The sequence below is a fragment of the Mycteria americana genome, chromosome 5 (assembly GCF_035582795.1).
Source record: "Mycteria americana isolate JAX WOST 10 ecotype Jacksonville Zoo and Gardens chromosome 5, USCA_MyAme_1.0, whole genome shotgun sequence".
NCBI classification, from domain to species: domain Eukaryota; kingdom Metazoa; phylum Chordata; class Aves; order Ciconiiformes; family Ciconiidae; genus Mycteria; species Mycteria americana.
The window spans coordinates 33,694,953-33,722,653 of record NC_134369.1 but is presented as its reverse complement, the minus strand read 5'-3'; the positions used below and the strand labels follow the sequence as shown (position 1 = coordinate 33,722,653).

The following is a 27,701-nucleotide window of genomic DNA, read 5'->3' as shown; positions in this document are numbered from 1 at the left end:
TCTTTTATAGCAGTTAATTTAATAATACAGTCCAGAAACAGGGTGTTGGGCACTCATCTACACAAGAGCACATTTAATAAGCTGGGGAAAAAATACCACAGTTCCAGGACATTGCATCAAACTCCAGCCACTCCAAGAGGAGACAACTCTCATGTGGTAGAAGAATTCTTGTCTATGTAAGCCAAGAAGGGAGAATTTTAGGCAGTTCAGTCCACAATGGTCTCTTACTTCTTATAACTGGAACCACAAATCCACAGTACAAGACAGTATTAGTTAGGTTAAGTGGTGCTTTTGATAATAAAATCAGTGAATTCATTGCAGTCCTTTAATAAAAGGATGAACTCCAGTGAGTGCCAGTTGCTAGGAGCAAAGAAGAAAGGTTCCCATTTTCCAGGTGGATTTGTAAGTTCATATTATTAGAAAAAAGGTAAGTCAAATCTGTGCAGTTTCTATGCAACCACATCTGAGAACACAGAGGCTCCAGAGTCTCCGGGATCACTTAAAAAGTGGGGGAAAAGAAAAGTTATCACAACCCAAACAACTCAAACCTCGTATTTCAGAATTGCCTACACAACTTGTTCTCTTGTTCTCCTCTGGACAAAACTTTTAACTGCAACAAGCTGGCAGAGAAACTTGAAGAAAACCTGAGTACGTGAGAACATTGTCAGGGAGAGCAAAACCCTGCTACCTTTTGATCTGGTATTGAAGTTGAAATGGCAAAATCAGAATGCTTTGCCTTGTGCCATATGATTTGCTTTACCTTTCAGAGCTCTACTGATCTCTACCAGGGGGTCTATTTCAACTTGATACCTCTTGCACTGCAAGATCACTGCTCATATCACAGTTCAAACAAACTTGCTAATGAATCTGGGTTTAATCTTCCATGGCCAGAAGTACGGCACCTCCAAATGTAGGGTTAGTTGAATTACCAGATGTAATTCATACATCAACATTGGAGATTTCCTGGCAGCACAGAGTCCAAACCTTCCTCACAGGACATCGTGATCAGCAAGACGTTCCAAAAGAAGAATCAGAAGGCCGTAAGTCTGATCCAATATAGTAAGGAACACCATCATCCATCATTTGAACTAGGAATACTCAAAGCTTCATTAGCCAACCGCATTCTTAATATACTAAATTATACATAGATAGATATATATAGATAGATATATTTTTTTAAATCGGAATAAAATACACTGGATTTTGGTTTGCTCATTTACAAGGGAGCTCCCTCCCTTCCCCAGTTAATTTGAAATTAAAACCTAGAGGCTGAACGTAAGCTCATTCCCAGCGTTCCAAGATGGACATAACACGAGAGGAGGCCAGAAACTGGAAACATGCACTCTGGCTGCAACAGGTTAAGAGGTGAAAGGGAGACCAGATATTTTCATTTGTAGCCCTGAGAACATAAGGAATTGCAAAGATCTGGAGAAGAGCCTAGGGTTAAAGGTCACCAGGCTTTTTATTGCAGTTAAAGCAAACTCGGACTGGGTGATCCCATCCACGAGAGGGAACCGCTCTGCGGTCATGTGAGCATTCGTCACAGAATCCCTGGCCACAGGCCCGACAGTGGTGTTTGGAGAGTTTGATACTGAATTCCTTCCGGCAGTTGTGGCAGTGCAGGATTTCATGGTCTGGTACCCAGTATGCAGGTCGGGCAGCATCTTTTACCAGACCTATGGAGGAAATGAGGTGGGGGGATGAGAAAGAGGGAGAAGAAAATAATCTGCGAACATGAGCACGTCAAGAATGTACTCCAGTGGAAGTACTCACACACTGCAAGTCATACCACTGCCATTAAGGGGAAGACCACCTACTGACAGAATACTTCAATGCAACGGGTAGCCATTTAGGCCATTCTGCAACTCTCCCACATTCTGCCTCTCTTCAAAGGGATGGATTGTTTCTCCTGAAATGGTGGCATCTTCCCTTACTCAGACTCTTCCAGAGGCTGAGACACTTGCTTTTCCCTACCTTCAGTTTCAGCTGTGGCCAAAAAAAGTCACCAAACCAAACATTCAGAAACGCATGTACTGTCTGAACTGAGAAAGGGATTTTTTTCTTCCTTTCACTGACTTGGACAACAAACACCCACAAGGGTGATGGCAGGACATGCAGGTAGGCAAAGCAGTGGAACGATGATCTGTGCAATGAGTAGGAAGTCAGGTCCAACAACAGAAGATTCAAATGCGAAGTGTCTGCTGACATACCTGAACTACTACCCACAGCACATGAAAGAGCAGCAAACTTTCGCTGTACTAAGCTCACCATTAAAGATCACATTACTGATTACTTTCCCATCATTACCAACCTGGACAGCTTCAGATTCTCAGCCGTCCCTTGCAGAAGTACCAAGTGCCAGCAGTATCCATGAACACACTTAAAAGGCACTCAGCATCTCTGGAAGAAAACCAAACCTGATAAAATGCTTCCTAATTGGCCAGTCTTTAGGGAACTCCAGCTGGCAGGTCACTGCAGTGATGCATCAGGGGAGCATGAATTACTCACAGCTTGGTGCACACAGATTTGCACAATAGGGAGAAAAGAGAAGGTATGAACTGCAGAAACAATGTGCTGAAAACCATGAGGAAACATCAAGCGAGAGGTGCAGGGGGCTGTAGAACTCTCAACCAACAGTGGTATCATAGCAGAGGTGCCAGCCTGTCACACAAACTCTTGAAGTTTAATCACAAGTTCTGCTCTGTGAAAACAAAAATGCCTCTAGCCAAAAAATCCATCAGAAGAGAACAGAGCTCACCTAAGGGAATGTCCATGGCTGTCACCACTGCTCCAAGAGTGTTCTGCACAGCTTCCCCTACCTTCCTGGCAATAAGCGTCCCCCCTTCCTCATCTGAAGGCAGCTCAGCCACATCTGCATGACACAAGAGTAAAGGGCTCAGCACCTAAGTCCAGCACAACTTCTGCCAAGTTTCAGTTAATTTACATTAGCAAAAACCAGCAGCAAACCCAAAAGGCAGCTTGGAGCCTCTCTCCTCAGCCTTTATCTCCCGCATTCCCAATCTTGGATTGCGGAGTTTTCACTTTCATTTCAGCAATAATGGACAAAGTACATAGTCTGCTGAAACAGCAGCATCCCTGCTCTGATGCTAGCTCCACACCACCAGCAGGTGCCAGAAAAACAAAGTAAAGGCCCAATTAGAAAATAATTTTGTCAGGGGGTCAGATATCTGGTAGCTCATTGCAAGGGTCATCTTCCTGCCAAAAGACATTGAGCTCTTGAGCTTTCCTACCAAAAACTCTGTGCCAAAGCCCAGTTTGAACAACACCATCTACACCCAGTGGGAATGGTTGTGATCCAGAAGCCAGGGACAAAGACTAACTATGGCCCAGGAATAATTCTGTCACAATCAACTCAAAATTACCTAACTGGATGCCCCTGTTTTCATAGCAGTTGTCACACACACGCACTGGTGCTGGTCCCCAGCCTCGCTCAGGCACTGGACGGGTCTTGGAAGAACAGCCATCACAGAAGCCCTCTCCACAGGCCCGGCAGTGATGTTTAGTGTCATTATCTTTAAAACGTGTGTTGCACTTATTACAACTCTAATCAGAACAACATAGAAAGAAAAACTGTTAGTTGAATGGGAAGAGCTGAAAGCACTTCAGTTTTCTCAAAATTGTAGGAGAAGGCTTGCTGAAATAAAACAAGAAGCATTTGGAATCTGCAAAATACTGTATTACTTAAAGGGGGAGGAAAAGGGTTTCTAGCTATGCAAAGGTTTTCTCTACAGCAGCTGCTATTTACCAGGATCTGAGAGTTGGGTCTCCAGTAAGCTGGGGCAATCTGGTCTGTCAACCAGGAGGTCACAGCTTTTGTGGGTCCCATGCTAAGTTCAGATACTGATTGTGCCATGAAATTCATCCCATCCAACAAACGCTGGGCTGCATTGTTGTTGTCTTTCAGAAATCCATCAGTCTGGAATGAAATAGATATTCATTTGAGAATAAAAACAGGGAAACCTCATTTGTTTAGAAGCAGATGGCTCTGCAACCCACTGCTCCTGTTAAACTGGAGGGCAAGCATGAGAAAAAATTCACCAGCCCTGCTTTGTGAAAACACAGGTAGGTTTTAATGGTGTATCATTCACATGAAGAGTTCACAAACTGGCAACTTAGCCATTTCAAGATAGCCAAAAGATGACTGAAAGCCCTTGCAAAGGTTCTTTTAAACAGCAGAGATAGGGACCGGCTCTAATGAAAGCCAATCCATTTTCTCCACCAATATCCAGAAGAGCCAACATAAACATGTGTGTGGCTGCACAGAGACACAGAGACTATCCAGCAACCAGACTTACCCCTGGCCAGACATGCTCAATTTCTGTCCTCACTACAGTGTTCACAGGATCTTGGTTGCCAAACCAGTACTGTCGGCTGCGGTACACCACCCCACAGTTGGGACACTCAATCACGTACCTGCAGAAGAGGAAGATGGGTTACCTCAGTGAGATACTGGAAGTCCAGTGCACCAAGGAGTGTAGAGGCAACAGAGAGCAGAGAGATCTTAGCTGTAGTACTCACCCTGACCAGGCATACTTAGCAAGGCCCAGCCAAGGGGAGTCAGTGGAAGCAGAGGTTTTTGGCACCACGCTGACCTCCATCCCTCGTTCGTAACAGGCCTATAACACAAAGGCTCAATTAAAACTGCATTCTTGGGAATCCCAGACTCCAGGTCTTGCAGCTTTTTGGCCACATAAAGCATACAATTAGCATACAGTGGTCTCCACAGCAAAGAAGAGCACTCATCAGAACTGATTTAAAAACAAAACCAAACCAAACCCACTATCAATAATGACATCAGGGAAAAAATTCTACAACAATAAAAATCATGATGGTAGCTGAAAATTTTCCTGTCTCCTGCACACATCCTTCAGAAAAATTGGCTAATACCAAGCAATGGGCATAAGCAAATAAGAAGAGTAACCACATCAAGTGTGTAGAACGTCAACACCACCCAGGTTGAGAGCAGCTGGGTTCACAATTTAGCTAGCAAATGACACATAGCACACAGAGCTGATGACCTCTCCAAGCAAAAATACAAGTTCAATGAGAATCAATTTTTCTTGTCAAGGCCATGAGCACCTCTCCCATTTGAAAAAATGCAAGAAAACAGGCACATGCCTGTGATATTCCTCATTTACTGGGCCATCCTTTCCTTCTCCATTCTTCAGACCTTGTCCTTGTGTCACTACTCACCTTGCAAGTGTAGACTCTGTTATCATACTGGTGAGAATATCTGCATCGACTTTTGGATTCATGAGGGACTCCTTCCTTTGCATGGTTCATGCTCTTCTTACAGCCACACCTGAGTATGCAAAAGCAAACCATGAGCTGATGCTGTTAGATACAGGACAGATGTCACCAAGAGTTCATTTACATTACTGTCTTGCATTTGTATAGGCGTTGTAACCCCAAACCATTTTCACAACTGTACATACAGTAATGACATAATTTATCATTGAAAGGCAGACTTTTTGGAAGGAGGTATAGCAACTATTTCACAGTACAAAGCAGCACTACACAACAGTTCAGTGCAGGAAATGATCACTGTAGCCAATTGCAATTTCACAGAGAATTTTAGGAAGGACTAACCAAGTTTGGAAATTGATCAGGACAGAATTAACACTGCAGCCTTTGCAAGGAGCTGCTAGAAATTCTCTAATGAGCTATAAAGAGCAGGAATGAAGCACTATATCACATTTGAGAGAAAATGTTTCCAGAAGCATAATCAGCCATAACATCATACTCCTATAGTACCCCACAGACTCAGAGCACTGACTGCCATCTACTGCCCTTCCAGGCTCAATCTTTGAGCTCTTCCCAGAGAGCTACGAGCCAAAGCTCTAATCAAACTTGGGGTTCCACTTAGATCTAGTCACTGAACAGAGCCCAGGCCCATGAAGATGTGAGCTTTAGGATTGTTTATACTGTTTAAGTAATAAAAATGGCAGGAAAAAATCATCAAAGGAAATTTCAGGGGATTTCTTTAGATGCTCCTTTCTTCCTGTGCTGTGTGCATTGGGGAAAAGATATGGGCAGAACACGTTTGTAGCCATACACAAAAACAGCATAGGCAAAGACCATGCACCCAGCTGGGACGTGGCAGTAACAGCCATCCAATTCACCTAAGAGTTGAATTTCAAGCAAATTCTGCCTGGAAGTACTAGCTTCTGTGTCAAGATGTCACAGAAACTTTACATTCTATGACTGAAGACCAGGGAAGCACTATCTTCTAGAAGGATGAAGGTGCATTTCTCGTCTACCTACCCACAGCTGAGGCACACAGAGGAGCATGTGAAATATTCATCTGGAAAGAAAGAGCTGTGAGCCATCTGGTCATCGGGGATCTCCCCACTGAAACGGTCACTTAGAGCCTGTCAAACAGAAAAGAATGAACTGGTAAAGGACTGAGAGCAATGCAGACATTTTATGAAAGCTTTTGCAAGCAAACACATGGGCTTCTCTACTGGAGGGAGAGACAGAGAGAGAGTACACAGCTAACAAATAACGTCTTACTAACCTGGAAACCAAGACAAGGATTAGAAACCAAGCAAGAAGAAAATCTTGCACTTGTATGGAAGTGACCTGAATGCTTGTAAGATACTTACTCTTCTCCTCTCCTCCTGCCCCTACTTTGAATTTTACAGCAGAAATGGGTGGTAGAAGATTGCATCCAACTCTGTGCATATAACCCATGCCCAAAATAGCAGGGTGCTTACTAAAAAGGCTTTGCATTCTGGAAACCTCCAGAAGGAAACTCAGAGAGTAATTTCTCACAGTACATGAGGACACATTCTTTGTCCCTCAGCTCAGAAAGTGCTGCCCTGAGCTTTCCTCTGGCCCCTTGAACAATTGTTCTTCTCTGGTGAAACTCAAGACTGAGGCAAAGGGATCTGTTCTCTTTCCTAGGAGCATCTGTTTTCAGATTAAGTCAGTGCTTAGCCTTGGCACACTTAACTTTTTCAGTTCTTTTGGATGTTATGTTAAAAAAAAAAAAAGTAAGCACTGGAACAAAGCAGATGGTTAGGGTTTTTCTTGATGGACATCTTTGAAGGCATAAGGTCTAACCAAAACTCTTCCTACAGCTGAGGCAACTATAGTGGCGGCCTTTCTTTCTCTTCCTCCCTCTCCCCTCCCAGGGAGTGTGGGGGGGAGCATCTCTGCTGTGCTGCTGGTTTTAGCTGGGATAGAGTGAATTTTCTTCACAGTAGCTAGTATGGGGCAGTGTTTTAGATTTGTGCTGGAAACAGTGTTGATAATACAGGGAGGTTTTCGTTACTGCTGAGCAGCGCTTACACAGAGTCAAGGCCTCTTCTGCCTCTCACCCCACCCCACCAGCGAGTAGGCTGGGGGGGCACAAGAAGCTGGGAGGGGACACAGCCGGGACAGCTGACCCCAGCTGACCAAAGGGCTATTCCATACCATATGGCATCATGCTCAGTGTATAAAGCTGGGGAAGAAGAAGGAAGGGGAGGACGTTTGGAGTGATGGCGTTTGTCTTCCCAAGTAACCGTTATACATGGTGGAGCCCTGCTCTCCTGGAGACAGCTGAGCACCGGCCTGCCCATGGGAAGTAGCAAATGAATTCCTTGCTTTGTTTTGCTTGTATGCATGGCTTTTGCTTTCCCTATTAAACTGTCTTTATCTCAACCCACGAGTTTTCTCATTTTTACTCTTCCGATTCCCTCCCCCATCCCACCAGGGGGGAGTGAGCGAGCAGCTGTGTGGGGCTTAGTTGCCGTCTGGGGTTAAACCACAACACAAGGGTTGACTGCATATACACACAGACATACATATATCTCTCACCACAGCTTCTCTCAGATAAGATCTCTACGTAGGTATCTGATTTCACAGAATTTCAAGGAAATTATCTTTAAGATCTCTTTCAAGCTTGACTGATACTGGCCAATGGATTCAAAAGTAAGAGGAGATGGACACAGATCTCTAGCAAGCCTTGTGTCCTCAGGAAGTGAAGCAAAAAAAAGTTAATTTGTAGTCAGTAGTGACCTGAACACAGCAACCACTTTACTGGGCATGACTTTAAGTATACTAGCAGCTATATCTGAAACTGCATTACTTGATTATTGCAATAAAGTCCTAGAAATTAAACTGGAATTAACCACTCCAGCTGTTTTCCTCTTGCTGCCTGCGTGCTCCCTAATGCAAGGAACTGTGCACATGCCACCCTGACACTTCCTTTTGTGCTTCAGCTACCCCAAATACAGAGCAGCTGGAATTATCTGTTCCAACAGCTGTGACTAACACCAGAAAAGACTGCTAACACTACCTTCTTCTGCAGATATGCCCCAGCTCTGCCCGCCCCTCCCTGATGACAGCTGTGCTCTTCGGGCCAATGAAAATATGATGCTAATCACGTAGTGGTAGCAGTGTGTGGAAACTTGTAGGAGAGACTACAAATTTGAAGACCCGAAAACCCCTCTGACATCCTAGCAAGGTGAACCTTCTAAGAAAATCACCAGTAGCTCTCTCCAATTCCTTTTCATCAGCCTTCTGATCTCATGCTGCATCTCTGAAATGATACATCATTTGGCTTGATCCCATCTTGTTTGCTAGTTACCAACACATCTCCTTCTTCCTTTTTGCCTCCTAGCCCTTGGGTTACATTACACTCAGTGCTAGGTTTTGCCAACCATCAACTCCCTCCAAGTCTCTTGCATTCCCTGCCCTTGCACTGAGGCCATCCTTAGGAATTTCACCAATAACTCCTTCTGGGCCTCCTCTTTGTAAATCACTGTCATTAAGTGCTTGTCACTCACAACATCAGTTATTTTTTTCTTCCCGACTCAGTTTTTTGATTTTGCTCTGTTTTGCTCTTCAACTTTTCTTGACCTTTCAGGGTCTTTGCTAAGGTGTTTGTTTGTTTTAAAGTAAAAAAACTACCCAGCCTACCTGGCTGTTACACAAAAATCATCATCTTCATGGAAGACTGGCTTTATCTCCAGATATCTGCAAGTCTGTGTCACTGGTTCACATGCTCTACCTTTATTAGCTGCAACTGACAGTTATTAGCAACAGTGATACAAATAAAGATTGTGACAAACTCATCTCCGCTTACTTTTAGTGCTTTGTAGATAACCCCAGGCTGTCTAGGTGACCGAGTGGTATTGTTCTCCAGCTGCTGCTCCACAGCTCGCCTAAGTCCAGAGAAATCTGTTGGAGGATTGTATGTCCTTGTTCCCTTGTAGTGGATCGAGCTGAAAGCCTCAGGAAAACAGCTTAGCTTCCGAAACCGATCCTGAATGAGCTTCTCAGGAACCTCAGAAGGATGATCTATATGTAAGAGTATCAGCAAGTATAGAAACAACTCATTGTTTAAAATAATATTTAAATTGCACAGTGGTTTCATATGCAACACAGTGCTAGTTTTTCTAATTAAACTTTATAATACATCTGGAATGCACTTGTCATTATATTTGACAAACAGGAAAAGAAACAAACTGTTTACAAAAGCAGTCTCTGTTTTTTGATACACAGCTTTAGATTCTAAGACCAAGTTCCACAGGTAAAACCAGAAACATCTAGGTTTGGAAACATAGATATCCAGAATAAGAAGCAATTTATGACATAATATAAGGAAACTCCATGTCAGCACACTTGTTAGCTCTTCTCACCAGACCATAACTTGGTATAGTTAGTCGTAGCACCTGATAAGTGGAGGACATGAACCTTACATGGACTTCTTATTCTCTATGCCAACCCTGTAGCAAGGAAGACTGAGCCTCTATCAATCCTTTGTACACAGTGAAGCACTTCAGAACTGGCCATGTCAGGTCGGACTCCATAGAGCCAACCACATTCTTCTGCTGCTTCCAAGTACCTGCTGTACATTCCAGGATGAGGCAGGCCTTCTTCCCTGCCCTAAACACACTTATCTCAATTATCCATCAAGACGGATGGTTACAGCTTGCTGCAAATCCACCTGCTAAGAGGTTTCTTTCCTATTCCTACCATGATCAGAAGTGATCATAAAAATAGTTTTTTACCACCCTGACTTTGCACACAGGTGCAACTATCATTATGGGTCACTAAATCCGACCTGCTGAAACAGCAAATTTCAACAACTATATGAAACTCTAAATTGCTGATCAGCAAATTGGTATGTAAGAAAAGGAACTGCCTTGGCAGGTAAGTTAAAAGTAATTAAGAAGGCACTCTAATAATAACCAGAAAGAATGCCAAGTTCTTCCACTCGCTCAAGACCTCACTGGTTAGAAAAGCCGAAATGAGAATGTGGGCCAGCAGGGAGCTGCTGTGGTATTATACAGCAGAAGACTCCCAGATGTTCACAGACTGAGCCTCAGCTGCTGCAGGCCAATTCTTCAGGGCTCTTGCTCATCAAAGCATCAGAAATGGACTGAATGAAGAAAGGTTTCATCATGCCTTTTGAAACATGGAAAAAATGGGGCCAGGAGAAGAAATTTACATCCCTGTATAGTCAAAACCAAAACCTGCCCCAACTTCTGTAGGACAGTGCATTTCACTCAGACATACAAATAAAGTACACAATTTAAATATGCATCATCCAGTATGACACAAGCCAAGTTGAAAGTACTGGTGAAGAACACCGAAAGCAATGGGAATAGCAGCACGCCAGACCTGCTGCTTTGGCTGTATCAGATACTTGCACAGAGAAAAGTGGTGTTAAACCATCAGCTCTGTGCCACCGCAACCTCAGTCCCAACCTCACACCAGTCTCAGAACGATGTTGGTCCACAGAATTTAAAATAGTAGAATGAGGGTAGCATGAGTATTGAAGTTCATCAATTTCACTATTCTTGCCCATTCTAGTTTCTACATACAGTTTTATTTTATTTTTTTGCAACAGGATCCTGCATATCCCTGCCAAAATCCCAGGGTGTCTCAGTTTTCACCTTTGCCTGCCATATAACCCATGCTCATGATCTTGCACGATGATCCCTCCTACAGCTGGCAGAACTCCCATCATAACTAGTCAGTACCAATGTCCAGCTGGCTAAGAGGATTATTCTAGCTGATCTGGGATAGTCAGATCACCATCAGGGAATGCTTTGCTATTTCCATAGTTTGTCTCCCAGACTGGAACAAGTGAAAGCAAAACCCAAACCACATCGTCTGCATGGTAGCAAAGAACACTGAATATTCAATACAACCTGATAATTTATAGATAACATTTAGCACATTGTAATTCAGCTTCTCACTGCCTACTCACCAGAGCCCAGTAGCTTGGTGTACACAGTCTCATGAAAGATGATGACACCTGGACCCAAAGTTGACAGAGGAACATCTAGGCCACAGCGGGCTGTGGTAGCTTTTAGCTCCTTGGTGAAATGTTTTAAATAAGCCTCCGAGGCATCGCCAAGGAATTTGAAGAGATCATTGTGGAGCCTGTCAGCACGAGTACGGTAGATGACAAGGTCAGAGATGGCCAGGACCTTCAGCAGCAGCCGTGTTCTCTGGCTCAGGTTCACAGTGGCCCCCAGGAGGCCCTCTGTATCAATTACCACCACTTTGCGGACAGGGTCATAGGCTGCCCAGACTCCAACTGTGCAAGACTCTTGGGCTGGAGATGTCTTGAAGACTTCCCGGCCATAGAAGAACGTGTGGTTAAGGGTGTGAGACTTGCCATCCCCCGTGTTCCCAAAGATGGACACTACCTTTAGATGCTGGTCAGGACTGCAGTCCAGTTTCTTAATAAAGTCTTCTTCATTCCTTACCTTCCAAAAAAAGAGAGAAAAATATTATAGCTATGCAATTGGAGTAGACAACACTGAAAACACAGCTGGTTTCAGGATTCATAAGATTAACAAGAGTGATTACTTCCTGTTCAGATTTCATCATAAGTTTCTGAAGAACCAAGAAGTCCAAAACAAAATATTAGAAAGCAGTTTTGTAACACACATACATCAATGGGATTTAGGCTGTTCCATCACATAGCTGTTTTGGAAGTGATGCCTCACTGTGATTACATGTCTAGTGAAACCTCTTGTACCTCACCCCATTCCCTGAGGCAGTCCTTTCAGAGAAGGGAGGACAACCCTACTTCCAAGTCTGCCAGAACAGCTACTTGGAGCATGGCAGACACTCTCAGCAGCACTGGTCTCCTGGCAAGCATCCAAATTCAGGTGCAAAACAGGGGGGTGCTTTTGTCACCTTAATTTGCCTCATCCACAGAGGCTGAGCACCTGTTTAGGAAGAAAAAGCTCCTCTGTGCAGCTGTGCTGCATCTATCGACACCCGGGGGCTCTCAGACACAGCCTGTCCCACTCCTGCTGCTCTCCAGCTGAGAGATTCTTCAGCTGGACGGAGGGGCAGAGAAGAAGAAAGCAAAGTTTTGCACCAGAGTCAGGTGGTCAAAGCAGGTCAAAATGGCTTTTACAGAAGTGCCACAATTACCTCAATGATCCATTTCATAATTTACTGTATTGCGCTTTCATTTAAAAAAAAAAAAAAAAACCACCAACCAAAAAACCCACACACAAACACAAAACCAAAAGAGAGCAGACAGCCTTCAGCAGGTAACTTCTCCTTGGCTTCAAATAGATTAAATGACAAGCATCATGCTATTTAGGTTAGAGAATAGGGCATTTTCTGTTCACATACTAGAACAACAGGGAACAGATAAACAAGTAATGAAACAGGTTAGGGCTCTGTACGAGAGCCTGCCTTGTTTTTGTTGCAGAATACGGCCTTGCTTTCAAAGGTTTCATGCTTCTGGCTATGGTTGTTTATCACTTGCTTTTTCTTCTTCCAACAGGTTTTATCCACATGTTATGTGACAGAAGAATATGACAGAAGCACTTTTTGAGAAGGATTAAATTCACCTCCTCCATCACGATTCCCTCCTCAAGGAATCCCCATCAGCTGAAAGGAACAGGGCTTCCATCCCCCCTTGCCTGCCTCAACTTCTGGAAGCTCCTTGGCTATTTCCCCCCCCCGTAAGTACAGTTGAAAGGTCTCGGGATACATGATCCACAGAGGCCATGAAGTAATAAATGGTTTCTTTGAACAAGTTTATTCTTAGATCAGCAAATTAGTTTAAGGCTCAGCCAGCCCCATTTGCTCTGGTCAAATCTATCAGCAGCATCCAGACTTTGAAGGAAAATAAAAAACAGCCAGTATGCCAAAAAATAAAAAATAACTGGTGTGCCAGATTGTGGTTGGGAACAGTGTTCAGAAAGAAGAACTGTGGACTGTGGGGCTGCAGTAGCTTCTCACAGACTCAAAGCATTCAAGGCAGCCTCACAGTGTGGAAGAAAACAGGAAACAGAGAAATCAAAATGCTCCCAACAGAATCTTTTCTGGTGTCTGTGGGAGACCATGAAGACACACTCAAGTTAATGTGCACAAGAGAGGTTCTGCTTTTTTGGTAGCTGTGATTATTAGCTTGTCATCAGGAAGGTAGTTTAGACGACAGATGCAGTTTCTTTTAGTGTCTCTGGAGATGTCTCTGTGGATTAAAGGAAGTTCTTGGTTCATGGGATAGCTCCTAAAAACATTCACAGATTTGATAACATAATAATGTTATGTGTATGTAAAAAAAGGAATATGATAATTTCTTCTCCAGATTGTTTTGGTTTTAACTCCCACCTCCCAAACTTCTTACCATAAGGGTGGCAGACCCTCTTTTTGCCAGGGTCAATGCCTGACCAGACCCGATCATTCTGGTTATGGACTCCCTGGACAGCCCAAAGAAGTATCAGTCTTCAAACAGCTGCTTAAGTATTGGCAGGACAACTAACAACTAAGGTCTTTCGGGCAGCACTGGTTATTATTCTGGTATGGGTTTGGGAGAGTATGTGGAAGGGTCAGTAATGTCAGAAGACGCAAAGGACAACAGGGACCACAGGGATAAGGGTAGCTCTGCAGTGTATTCCCACCAGTAAGAAACAGGAGCCAACTCACACAAACTCCGCTGCAGCTGAAATTGTCCCAAGCTGAGCTAATGCAAGTGTCCTCACCACCAGCCTTCCTTCACATTCAATGTACTTTAACAACTGCTGATGCCAGGGCAACTTATTGTGGGAAGAAGAGCTGGATTACTAAACCAGACAGAAGAAAAGTTGGTTCCAGATCAATAATCCAGATCACTCCATCAGAAAAGTTACTCTGAATACCAAATCAGACACCCAAAGCACTGAGCTGTCACCCCCTTCTAAGGCTCTAGGCTCTTTCAGACTTCCTTGCAGGACAGAACTCAGGAGTGATTCAGACAAGCAAGTCACCCAGGAGCACAAGAACGTACCAAAGTCCAGCTAGTTCAACGTTGTGTCTCACAGGACTTGGTAATGGGTGAGAAAGAACTTAGACATGAAAAAAGTAAATGTTTCCTAGCATGCTTTACCAGCTTTCAGTAGTCAGACGTCAAAGGACTGGCTGAGCAGCGGTTGCATCTAGACGCTCATGTTTGGTAGAGAACCAGTAGATCTATCCTCTAGGAGGTTGTCTAACCCCTTTGTGAGCCTAGTGGACCCCGCAACATCCTGTTCCAATAAATTCCATGCATGGGCAGGGGAGAGGGAGAGAAACAAAGCCAAAAAACAAACCAATACAACACAACACCCCCCACACACTTCCTTTTGTTGAATATGCTTGTATATGTCATGGGTGTTCCTTGCTCTTGTGCACTTGTCTTCTTTAACCACTGCTGAGCACAGGGATGGTACTCTCAAAGAACCATCCACAACAATCCCCGTATCAGTAGTCAAATTTACTTCCCTCGAGCAAATTCCTTTAAGACATTTAAAGTCAGAGTGGGTGTAATAAGTGTGTTGAAGTACTAATCCCCATTGGGCTCAGGTCCCACTTCTCCGTTTTGATTCTCATCTCTAAAGAAGTTTGCATGGTACCACCTTCTGCTGCACGTGCAAAGGACTCATGTTTCCATAGCTGTGTCCACTCCCACGTTGCCCAAGAGCTCCACATCTCTGACACGAACAGCAAAGGGTGAATATGAAGCCTTCCTTAAATTGCACAGCAATGTCAATTAAGAATGAAAACTTTGTACGTCTAACCTAAGACAAGAGGCATATCTCTCCAGCCCCTTCTCTATTTTGCCATTTCTAGTATCGGAGACTCGTTTACACTTTTGTTATAGATCTTAGAAGAAGATTCTCTTCTAGAAAGAATAGTTTTTACTCCCATCATAGGTTAGAATCATGGTTAGCCTTCTTTTATAGTTTTAACTACATTTCTGTTAGCAACTGTCATCCAGCCCCCCATGCAGTCACTCCATCCAAGCTGAGCTGAACTCAAGGTGAAGGTCGGTCTTCAGCAGGAAAAACAGAGAACTTAACAGCTAAAGTCCTTTCTAAGCAGGACACAAAACCTCATACCACGCTGCTGTGGAACACATTTAGATCCAAAGCCTCCTTGTCACCCATACTTGGAAATCTATTATACCTAACATAACAAGTTTCCTAAATCTGAGCCATAATAAAAGTAGAACTGTTTAGGAAGAGACAAGAAACAAGAACTGCTAAAATGACATTCCTGCCTATGAATTTCTTGGAAACAATGTTATTAAAACAATAACATGTTAAAAGCTTAGGAACAAAATTCATAAAATAGAATGGAGTTTCCAATGACCTGTACTCATACAACTCTAACTCTGCCTCCAGGCAAAACAAACACATTAAGTGAATCAGACATTTTTACCACAGTTTTCTCCTTTTAAAACTCTTTATGAACCCTTTAAGGCTTGCTAATATTCATGGAAGCAGTGCACAAAGCCAGAGCTGTGCCATGACGACACAATAGCTCAAAACAAAAATCAAGAGTGCTTGGCATAGTATTCAGAGCGCCTTCATTTGCTAGTCTTACACTGTCATTTTGACTTACATTGGTACTTTTGTTGTTGCATTTTGAAATCTTACTCTTCGCTTGACCTGATTTTAACAGAGTATTTTTAATAACTAAAATACATTTTCTGCGATCAGGAAAGATACCATCATATAAATAATTAAATTTATGAGTCATTAGACTTGTCTGACAACCAGCACGCAACAATATCTTCTGATACACAACCACTAAATCAATAAAGAGGATATAAATTTAACACACTTTTCGATGAACGGAAAAATAAACTGCAAGATTTGTAACAGCACATCCAAATATATATCAGCATAAAATTGCAAACGTCTGGAACAAATCAGTCTTCAAGTACAAGCAGAAAAAAAAAAAATACTATTTCCCTTAAAGCATTACTTAACACTGGCAATACAAGCAATTCTGCTCACAGTTCGGAAAACATTTTAAAAAGATAATGCTTACAAGAATTCAAACTAACACCTGAAATCAGACGGAGAAATGGCAAAGCAAGCTAAAACAAGATCTGCAACCTTTTAAGCAGCTCTGAACTTCTAAAACACAAAACTGAGACAATTTTAGGTAATTGATCTTAAGGACAGAGTATCATATCAAGCATTAAACCTGGAAACAGAACAGATTGTCAGATCAGCCCACCTCAACACAGGCCGGTTCTTTATGACACAGCTTCTAAATTTTGGCAGTTGTGTTTTAACTCTAAAAAAATAAGTTCCTATCCAGAGGTAGATTCACACAAAAGCTTATGGGTACATGCCTAAAGCCCCAGGTCCTACCATTAGGCCATTACATTAGAATTTCAATGTACATTGAAAACAAACAAGAGAGAAACCTATAAAGCCTGTAAGACAAATCTGAGAAGAATAACCTGCACGACAGTATAGCGCAGTGACCAAAATTCACATCTCTGCAGAGCTCCTCACAATCGCTCTCAGAAAGGCAGTGCATGAATGCAAAGAAGTGCAGCTGGCGTACCCCAGCAACTCAAGTGCAACGGCTATTAAAAAAGCAGCTGGAAACTCCCTGCTTTTGCCCCAGGAGAAACTTTTGTTGATATTCCCAAATGTTTCTTGCTGCCAAGTGAGAAAAAAGGATTTGGTAGCTCCCTCTGAGGAAGAGAAACTCTCTGCTACGAAACCCATGACATCAGTAGAGCCATGAGAGGGGCTCTAGACTATCACAATTCAAACCCTGTTTCTGCTAAGATCATAGACTAATTCAGGCTGGAAGGGACCTCAGGAGGTCATTACTCCCTCCCAGCTTTTAGAGGCCTCCAAACAAGAGAGAAGATTTTGATCATAAGCAGGTGCTCAAGAAGAATCAAGGCTGACTTAAGTCCAAGCAGCTCTAGTTTCCTACCTTAGTTTGTCTCCTATACCTTTTCTTCTGCATGTCTTCCCATGGAAAATGTCATTTATGCCATCACTCGGGTCTTCCACATATAAAACTTAAAAACCATAATCCAATTACATAGACATATTTGTTAGAGAAATAAATGCCTCTAAAACATAAATTTCCTAAAAGCTTGATGAACATAAACAGCAGAGTAGAAAAGAAAGACTCTAGTAACCTTTCTGAGGAAAAAGCTTGTCTCTTGTCCACTCTGCACAGCCACTAAGATACAGTACGAAGCTGAGCAGTCATGCCTGTATTTGCTAGCCAGTAAGCATGGTGGCTGGTGCATGATAGCACACATAATGCTTCTTACCCAAAAGACAGAAGATGGGGATAAGCACTGGATAACGGGAGGCAGACATCTCAGAAATTAGACTCCATTATTTCTACTGCTCAAAGAGTTACTTGTTACTGTGTAAACATTTTATGGTAGCTTGGAAGAGTTTTCCAAGAGGGGCTGTGTCAATGGATTAGTTTATAAAATTGCGTATGTCATACCAGTAGTTACAATCTGGTATTCAGAAGTAAGTTATTAATCATTGACCTAGCAAACACTTAAATATATTTATCATTATTGTCCTCAGTAATCTCCTAGATTTCAGCCAAGCTGACAGGGGACATCAGCATTTTCAGGACTGGAGTCCTACAGAGCCTCAAGCCCAAACTAAGTGGCCTGACACCAGATGCAGGGAGGGCAAAATAAAGGAGGGGATAGACACACCCTGACGATTTAAGGTTAGATTCCAACACTCCTCCTCAGCTTCAGCTTGTTTTGGTCTTATTCCCCATGCTGGGTGCAGGTCTGGCTCAACCAAAGGAAAGCATTTGTATTAGGAGTGTTTTCCAAGATGAAGTTTTTTGTACCTGCTTATTTGCCTTCACTGCAGTACCACCTATGGGTTCAGTTGAGACTTGTTCTATTAGGCTTTGTACACACCCATGAAAATAGTGTCCCTGAACTAAATATCTTTTTCAGACCAAAGTTATCCTGTTCCTTCCCACAGCTCTGGCAAAGGAATTCAGGGACAGTATTTTCATGAGTTTGTACAGAGCCTAACAGAATGAGTCTCAACAGGACCTACAGGTCCCTGCAATGAAGGGTGGAGGCTTCCCATGTCTGAAGCCCATGTCTATCTATTACAGGACTCTTGCCTGAAAAAGACAAAGAGATGAGAGTTAAATCCTGCTTAACAACCCTACCAAAAGAGAGACCCTATTTCAACGGTTTTAAGACAGTGGTGGAAAAAACATAAGGGGATGTGAGGTAATTCAATTTGATTGGACTCCTCTCTAACCCAAGAGGCAACATTGACTGAAATATTGCTATTACCAGATAAGTTACCCTTGTAGATGACAGCCGAGTTATATGAAACTGCTGAAAGCAGAAGTAAGACTAGACAGTCCACTAACCTGTCTGCTAGCTGAAAAACTACTTCTGCAAGAACTCAAAACTAATAAACACTTCAAGGTAAATGCAACTGCTGCAGAAATAACACTAATTTAAGAGTGTCATCTAACTCTTAAAGAGAACAGTAAACAATGAAGCAGAAATCATTATTCTGTACCCTAAGTACCCTTTCAAGTTCTCTATGGATGTTAATTTGGCCACACAGCTACCAATTACCACCCAGTGTGACAGCTGTAGCAGCAGAGACCACATCCAGGTGAAGACACTTGCCCAGAAGACAGCAAGAGAGTTCATGCTGTAACTATTAGTCTTCCTCAATACTAAGGGTAACTAGATTACCTGTGTGGACACTACTTTATACCACTGTCCTTGTTAAGAGGGGCATTTACAAACTTACTTGTATTACAGTTCCACTCTTCCTAGAAAATAGTTACTCTGGTTATTTTCCCAATTGCAGGGTATTTTGACAGGCAGGCCAAAGGACTGTGAAACTTCTGCCTTTATGCGATCCTAAAGCAAGGCATGAACAACCCAGATAAAGTAAAAGGTGTACTGCAACAACATCTGCCTTCTGGTGACCCCTGCAGAAGTGAGAAAGTGGAGGAGATGGAAAGGACAGAAGGGCTGGAGGACAGCAAGCTGCCAGTTCCCTTTTCTTGCTTGAATACACCCCTTCAATACTCCTGCTGGCAGCAGCCAGGAACCCAAAAGGATTCATTGGATACGTGGAAAGAGGGGTACAGCAGAGGAAGCACTAGAATGCCCCCTTCCTCCCACCAAACCTATTTAGTTCAAGAAATGAACTAAATTCAGGAACTCCTCAAATCAAACAGGAGGTAACTCCAGAGTGGCTTGCTACCAGCTTCTCTCACCTGTGACATGCTCTCCTTTGCTTCTACACCTGCACTCATTTCAGCATATGGACAAGAGAGACAGGAATTTGACTTTAATTACAGCCCAGGAGAGCTGCATCATGAAGAAGGTGCAAGAGCAGTTCCAGGGAAAAGCAGTATTTGTAAGTGGCTATGTTCAAATTAGCTAGGAGTCAGCCTGAGACTGTTAAAGGAGCTGTGCGTTTGTTGAATGGGTGGCTCCTCTCCCATCTTCTAAAAATACTCTTCAAAATACTGGTATATGTCCAGTGGAAGAAAGAACACTCCTAACCAGCAATTGCTAAGTAGTTTTTCTACTACTTTATTCCAAGGGCAGAAAAACAGTGCACTTCAGTGTAGGAGAGGGAACTGCAAAACTGATAACAGACTGGGATGGGAGGAATACTGAAAAATAGCAAAGTAATAAGAGAAAAATTCCTGGAGTGTAGGACAGCAAACTCCCAAAAATACTTTGGCAAGAAAACCTCTCTGAAGCATAGGGAAGGAAAACTCATCAATAGTACAGCAACAGTGATGAGGGACAGAAATTACATATCCTGATCCGACAAACCACACTGACCTAAAAAACTTGGATCCTTCTACACTTCTTCCTCCTTTACATCCACGGCAAATATACCAGCTGTGAGTCTTCAGTTTACAGGATACGGACTAAAATTCCAAGAAACTTACAGCTGACTGTGCTACCCTAAAGCACAAAACAAAAGCATTCCCCCAACAGCAAATCAAGCAAGAGTGTCCTATTCTTGAAACAGAACTAGTACTATTTTCTATACAAATGCTTTTCCGCTACAGTGGCAAGCAATAAGACTTAAGAGATTGTCATCTTCTCTTAGGAGAGAAGACATCATTAGCTTGCATTGACTGACAAAGTATACTTGACTAGAAAAAGCATTCCTAGTGACTCTCCATTCTCTCATCCCTAGACTTTGGCCAGGCTCAAATCAGTAGGTAAAAAGGAAAAAATTACAGTACTTTTATCGGCTTTACAAGTGGGAGTGAGAAAAGCAAAGCAGCTAGCACACCTAAAGAGTTATCACTCTGTATCTGTAACTTTTTTTAACAAGAGGGGACAGAGGAGGACACAGGGACTGTTACGCTGTTAGAGGCTGGTTATTTAATGATTGTATAAAATGGTCTGCATTTAAATAAGGGCTACGGGTCATTCTGCGTCATCTAAACTGACTGCAAGGCATTACATAGATCCTGCTCAGTATTTGCTGAGGGAAAGAGCTTAATCCTTTAGATGTCTAACTGATAGCAGAAATAAAAAGAACTCAAGGAACAGGGCTGGATTTAGGAAATTGAGATGTCTATTGGCAAAACAAAAAGACCCTGCTAACTGAAGAAAGGGAGCTCATAGTGGGTACCTCAGGGGAGACCCAGTAATAAATGTATGCTCCTTTCTCCCACATAAAATTATACTGCTGGGGGTATTATTTTTGTGACTAGCTAGAGGAAAAACTTTCCTTTCTTCCTGTCTCCTTGGTAAGGCAGGCTACAAAGTCAGTTGCTTTTATTTTTCTTTGCAACCCAGAGACTGGGTAATTTTGTGTGACTGAGCTAGTTTCTGGTCAAAGATCAATGAACTCTTTAAGGCAGACTAATAACAATCAAGCATGTCTCCTATCTTCTGGGGTCAACGAAAGACTTTCTCTACTTCTATAAAGTATATGTGCTGAGTCCTTAATTAGGGGTTTGGACACAGTGTTATCATAGAAGCCACTAGTGACGCTACAACCAAGTTCTGATCCTGTGGTAAGAACTCTCAACATCTGTTCCCCAAGATAAAAGAATCAAATTGTTGTTATGCATTGTTAAGCGTTTCTTCTCCCCTACCTCAGAAGTACTAGTAAATAAAGTTCACTGTACAACTGATACATAACTCCCTGCTTTATGCTGAAGAGCTCTATTGCAAAGGTGTTGTGTAAAGACAAAGCAAAAATGGATACTGTTCCTGAAACTGCATAAATGTAAGAAAAGAGACAAAGACAGATACAGAACAGTGGAAAAGTTCAAGAGACAGTGAGACAGCATCAGGACTCAAAACAACTATCCTAACCTGAGTCATCTTTTTATTGTTGTATTTTGCTGTGTTTTTTCTTAATAGATCCACGAGTATAGGGGAGTTTTAAACAAGATCAATGAATTGATTCCGCAAGTTCTTAAGGGAAGTGTCTTCTGTGTGCAAGGGGCAGCACTAGTAACAGCACAATGACGCTTGTTTGAAAATTCAGCAAGTTAGAGGCAAGAAAGGAAAGCTGAGACCTTTACAGAGCAGATCAGGAGATTCAGTTGAGGTATTTACACACACACAAAAAAAAAGAAGGCACGCAGTTTAAGTCTAAGACAACAAGACGAAATGTGGAGGATGTGGAAACGTGGAAGATGAGAGCAGTGACAAGACCGAAGCGATTGACTGAGGAAGTAATCCCCACAATATCATTCTGAGTAGAGATAAGCAAGGAAGATAGACTATGTCAGAGCCAATTAACAAACAGATGCTGCAGTTATCAAGAACAATTTGATTGAAGTCTCAGCTTTAAATATGCAATAGATAAGGCCAAAAGTTTAATACTGTGTAAAGAGAAACTGCATAATACTGCCTGAGAAAAAGGACCTAGAATGGGGTCTAAACTGCAGGCGATGCCAATCTGTAAAACATGGACAAGATTTGGGTTCTGATAGAAAAAGTCAGTATGGTCTTATGAGGGGCAACAAGTCCTGGAAGAAGGAAAGGAAAATTTGTGGTGTAGGTCAAGATGGCTGGGGACTAACTCACAAGAGTTACAAAGCATCAGGCTGTGGTGTGTGAGACAGCTGGGGTTGGACTCCATAAGGAACAACCTTTCTCTCTGGTTCTTCCACAGACTTGCAGTGCAAACTTGGATTTAACCTTTAACAGCATTTTCTTAACATGAGATAACCAATTTCTTTGAGGTGCTCAGATCTATTGCTGTTATGATGAACATCACAGAGAAGTCTGTATTTCACAGACACAAACTTAAGCTACCATCGGTTCTCTACAAAAAACAGCTTCTCAAGCCGTGCTTTAAAGTGGGACCTTTCCTGACTAAGTGGATTCGAAACAAGCACAAGAAGTCCTCAGCTTTCTGAGCTTATGATTATGTCTGCAAAGCACAAAAAGCTCCCAACTAGCTCTGAGCAGGCCAGCACATCTGTGCAACATGGCACCAAGACAATTATGCAGATCCCAGAATTATCATAGCTGTATCAGTGCAGTGCTGAGCCCAGGCTGAGAATCTCCACCTCTCAGCTAAACTAATTTGCTCAGGCACAGCTCCTTATGGATTAATCTACATTGCTTCTGGATCTGGAACTAGCTCAGTCATTGCTTACACGCTACAAATGTCCTTCAGTTTCAGAGCTACCACCTCCAAGAAGCCAACAGGAACAATGAGATGAAACATAACCACTTGAGCTTAACGACTCCAAGTTCCAAAGGAAACCAGAAAAGAAATCTCTTTGCCTTGTGTTCCCATCTCATTGAACTACTTTCAAGGTAGAGGTCTGTAAACACGTGTACATCAGCGAGTATCTCAATCCATCGTGTTTGCTCAGTAGCATAACTAGTTCTGCCTAATTTTGTAGGACTGGCATTTAACATTGCTATGGCAGAATCTACCACTGATAGCAAATCAGCAGTTTCCTCTCCTATTTCCTAACTAATGCAACAATCTTCAAGTTCCAAAGGTCAGAAAACAGACAGTTAAAGATAGCTGGACTCCATCATTCTGATAAATCCTTCTCCTGTCTGCTCAAGCTTAAAAAGCCACACACCCTCAAACCCTGAATCTCCACATTTCAAGTTATTACTGTTTTGGGATTTTTGGCCAAAAAGTTGGTTTAAATAAAGAACATTCTAAGGATTTCTTCCCAAGTAATCAGCAATAATCTTGCTAATGACAAGTATAAAAGAAAAGACTGAGGATGACTTTCCTATAGCTCAATTGGCTGTTCAGTATTTTTAAGTGCCAGCTGCCAGAAAATATTTTAATTGAAAACTCTCAAATGGCTTTGAGACTGTCTGTGAGATGTCATGTAAGTATTCAGCTATGAGGAAGAGAAGATCACTCCAGATGGAACAGCTCTGATTCAACATCTTGATACTGAAGCAAGATCATTTTTGGAGAGCTCTTTCAACCCTGTTCTGATCAAATTGCTATGATCTGATAAAGGACCATTGCTGTCCCAATAAAGAAGTTGGCTTTATTGCCCTGGATATTTAAATAGCAATGCACTTGCTTGCAAGAGGCAGCCAAAAGTCTGCCTCAGTAAGGCTTACAGATTCATGAGCATAAAGATAACTTAAACCGGTACAACCATACACAGCCACAGCTTGCAAGCAGCTTTCCAGGACAGCCCCGTCTAAGGCATTTCAGAGCTTGCTCTAGTGGCTAGATGAAGATTAAGAAGTCTGCATCTTAAAGTAATAGTTCATCTGCCATGCATTACAAGGAAATGTGTGTGTGCTTAGGAGAGGCATACAAACTTAGGACTGCCACTACACCTGAAACTCATTCACTCAGTTTACAGTCACTGGTGTCCTGCATAGCGTGTTTTCTATGTCAGTGCATCGTAAAAGACTGTCATCCTTCCCTCCCTTTCCCCTCCAAAAGCCATGAGAATTTTTCAGTCAATACACCTGCAGTGACCAAAATGTGAGCCAAGTACCTTGCATCTATTCTATACTATAGTGTAATTACAGTGTACATATATATATAGACACATACTCTTCTATAGCATAGAATAGATACAAGATACTTAAGTCACATTTCCTTGCAATGCATGGCAGACACATTCACTGTTACTATGATGGATACAAATAACTAATCTACTAACAATCAGAATATCATCACAATTCTTTTCACCACTGGTAGCATGAACACGTAAAATTAGAGCAACCAGATATTGAGTCTTCAGGTGACTACACATTTTCTTTCAGTGTCTCCTGAATGAGGTTTAACATGAAGGATGCAAACTGGAAAACAGAAGCAGCAGCTGAATTTTTAGTTGTGTAACTAACCTGCTATGACTTTCACGCATTGCTGTTTTTACATTTGTAAAGTATTTTTACATTGTAAAGTTCTTACGCTCACCAAACGTAAGGGCCAACAGAAGAGTTAATTAACTGAATATATTGAGTGCTAGACTCTCTGAAATAATGCCTCTTGAGAGGCTGTTCCTAGCCAACTAGTATTTCTACCATTCTTACCAGCAGGCCTACTCCAAATTGATGGTCAATTTCACCCTATTTCAGCAAAAGGCTAACATGGAACAATATTTGTGACAAGCAACATAGCTTGACCGTGGTGTCCGTAGGACTTGGATGGCACCCTTTGGACCCTTGTTTCTACTTTATCCTACTCCTGAAAATCAGATGGATTTACTGATGCTAAAGGAGGGTAGCAGGGGGCTGTAGTCTTGCATTAGCACTGCTTGGTACAGTGCCTTCTAGTCATACGGCAGGAGATTGGCTGCCAGCACTCCCATTTGCAGGATATCTGCTGCAATCCTCTCAGTTCAATTTTGTTCAGGAATGATCAGCATCCTGCACAGAGAGCTCTTATCTTACTTGTGTGTGTCTCAGTACAGAGTCAATTCTTTCACCAGCTTTGCTTACCAAGCCTCTTAGAGGAGGCTCTTGCCACACGTAAGGTTTTAATGAACTTGACCTTTTGAGGAACTTGTGAGCAAGGCCACTCCAAGGCACTGTGTCTTTTTGGCCCAAGATACTCGCTTAGTGCCACTTATCTGGCTATTCTCATTTTGTTACCGTTGCTGCCAGTTACACTTCAAGTATTAATCATGCATTACAGCAGCCTGTTAGACTAAGATAGAAACTAAAGGATCTTGCCTGTTCAAACAAACCACAGCAGTTCTTACCTGAATCTCCTCCGTTTCATCCACCAAGAGGAAACTCACAACTTTCTCCGTCATCTTCCTTCTCTTGGTCTCCTCATCCATCCCTTCCTCCTCTTCCTGCTCTTGGGCTTTGCCAGCATGGTACACGGTGACAGGGTGCTTCCTTCTGTTCCCCCCAGCATGTGTTCTCTTCTGACACTCCACGCAGAGGTTGATTTTGCACACCTGGCACCTCACTGCTGCTATCTGCCTTGAGCCTGTCATACTGGCATGCATTATGTTCCCATTGGCACCTTTGCAGGAGTCACAGTACGGGACATGGCCGGGTCTTATACGGGTCCGTTCGTGGTTCCGTAACCTTTCCGGCTGGTGCAGCTCTTCTTCACAACGCTGGCACTGTAGGCTCCTGCACTCGTCACACTCAAAGATTGCTTCATCTGTCCCACTGCAAACATAGCTTTCCTGGCACAGGAGTGTCGTGTTCTGTCCTTTCTCTGCAGTTTGTGTGTGGGCGCTCATCTTCAGATTTCTTTAAAGCAATGTTTTTCCCTCCTGTTTCTGTTTTGAACGATATGCGTAAGAGTCAGTTGCAAATTTAGTACTTTCTCAGGGGAAAGAAACACACCAGGAATTCTGTCTGCACTTAATTTTAAATAATTAATAGATGTTTCTGTAAGATTCGTACACTGACCTGCCTCCCAGGAAGAGTCTTGTTAAGCGCTGATGAAGGTTTCTTTCTCCAAAATAAACTTAAACAATGTGGCTGGTTTCATGTATTGTCATACCCAAATGCTGGTATACATTCTTTCTCTGCTCAGCTGTATAACATATATTCAGTGATGAGAAAAAAAAAACAACCCAGTCTGGTGTACTTCAGCAGATAGGGCAAGTACTTCCCTGAAGCAGAGAACGGAGGGAGACAGTTGGTGACACAGAGGCAAAAAAGGCATTAGAAATGCACAAGTGCACATACATGTACACACGCACAGAGAGGACTGTGTCAATACTAGAAAATTCTCTGCTTTCACTCCCCAGCTAAGCTCCTCCTTCAGAGTTCACAGTATTTATTTACTGGGAATTTCCTGATGTGCTTCGCCAAATAAACAGAAATCCGCTCTCTTTGTGCACTCCTTCTAGCAACGCTGGATAACGATCGCTGCCGCGGCCAGGCTGACAGACGACGGATTCTCTCCCTCTCCGCCCCAAGTTGCCAAAGCAGGCCCCCGAAACCAGCGCCCGCTAAGGGCAGGCTGCGCACCAAGCCGCCTTTGTCTCGACCTGCTGCCTCCCGGCTGCGCGGGGCCCCGGCCCTGCCTCCCCACACCGGCCCTCGGCCGCCTCCCCTCCCTCCCGCCCTGCCAGCCCGCACAGAGCCGCTCCCGCTCCGGGCTGACCCCGGCGCCCCCCTCTCCCCGGCTGGTTTCGCGGACCTGGCGGGGAGGGAGGAAGGGAGGGATGGAGGGAGGGAGGGAGCGACCGCCCGCGGCGGGCGCCGGGCACCGGCCGGGAGCGCTGCCCCGCGGCGGCCGGCACTTGTGGCTCGGCCGCCCCTGGGCCGGGCGGGGGCGGCGGGCGGCCCCCCGCGAGCCGGCCGTAGTTACGTAACGCCAGTGCCCGCCGCCGCCTCGCTCCCGCGCCCCGCACCTACCTGGGGCTGCGCCCAGCGCGGCGCCGACTTATTCTAAGCAGCGGCCGGGGAGGAAGGGGGAAGCCCCCGGCTTCCTCCCGCCGAGCGGCGGCAGCGGGCGGGGAGCTGCGGCGGGGCCGGGCCGGGGAACAAAGGCGGCGCGGCACCGGGCGCCGTGAGCCGGGCTATTGTTTACAAGCCGCGGCCACCTTTCTTCCCCTTCCTCCCGCCGGCACCCGGTGACTAAGGAGTCGGGTCCCGGCCGCGGCTTCTTCCTCCTCCTCCCCGCCCGCTCCGCGCCCGGGGGGGTGTCCCTCTTCTCCTCCCCCAGGGGCCGGGACGGCGACCCGACCATGCAGGCGAGGCGCCCGGGAGGGCTGGGCAGGGCAGGACCCGCGCCCCCGCCGCCCTCCGCCCGCTCCCCTCGTTGTCAGCCGGGATCAGCTGATCGTGGGGAACTTCAGGGTTATTTTCTCACCGCGGAGACGGGAAGGCGGGAGGCGGGGCGGCGCTGGCACGCCGGGAGCTGTAGTCCGGAGGCCCGGCGCTGCCTCACGGAGAGCCGCCGGCGGAGGACACGTCGCCGCGGGGCCCGCCGTGGCGCCTGCTGGGAGGTGTAGTTTCCGGGCCGCCGGGAGGGGCGGGAAGGGGCGGT

The 27,701-nt window shown here is 44.0% G+C and overlaps 1 protein-coding gene across 2 annotated transcripts; it reads right to left on the bottom strand.

Annotated features, from left to right (window-relative positions):
* Positions 1 to 27,508, bottom strand: ZFYVE1 (zinc finger FYVE-type containing 1). Of its 2 annotated transcripts, none has more exons than XM_075502862.1 (13): positions 27,068 to 27,508; positions 26,111 to 26,316; positions 25,441 to 25,977; positions 11,228 to 11,732; positions 9,095 to 9,309; positions 6,286 to 6,392; positions 5,215 to 5,323; positions 4,540 to 4,637; positions 4,317 to 4,434; positions 3,767 to 3,937; positions 3,384 to 3,564; positions 2,759 to 2,872; positions 1 to 1,676 (listed from the first exon to the last, which is right to left on the bottom strand). In XM_075502862.1, exons 3-13 carry the CDS (start codon positions 25,936 to 25,938, stop codon positions 1,444 to 1,446), a joined length of 2,349 nt encoding a protein of 782 aa, XP_075358977.1. In that variant the 5' UTR covers positions 25,939 to 25,977; positions 26,111 to 26,316; positions 27,068 to 27,508; the 3' UTR covers positions 1 to 1,443. The 2 variants fall into 2 exon arrangements, with proteins under 2 accessions (XP_075358977.1, XP_075358978.1); XM_075502863.1 differs by having other exon boundaries at positions 26,111 to 26,237.
* Between the last annotated feature and the right edge of the window lie 193 nt (positions 27,509 to 27,701).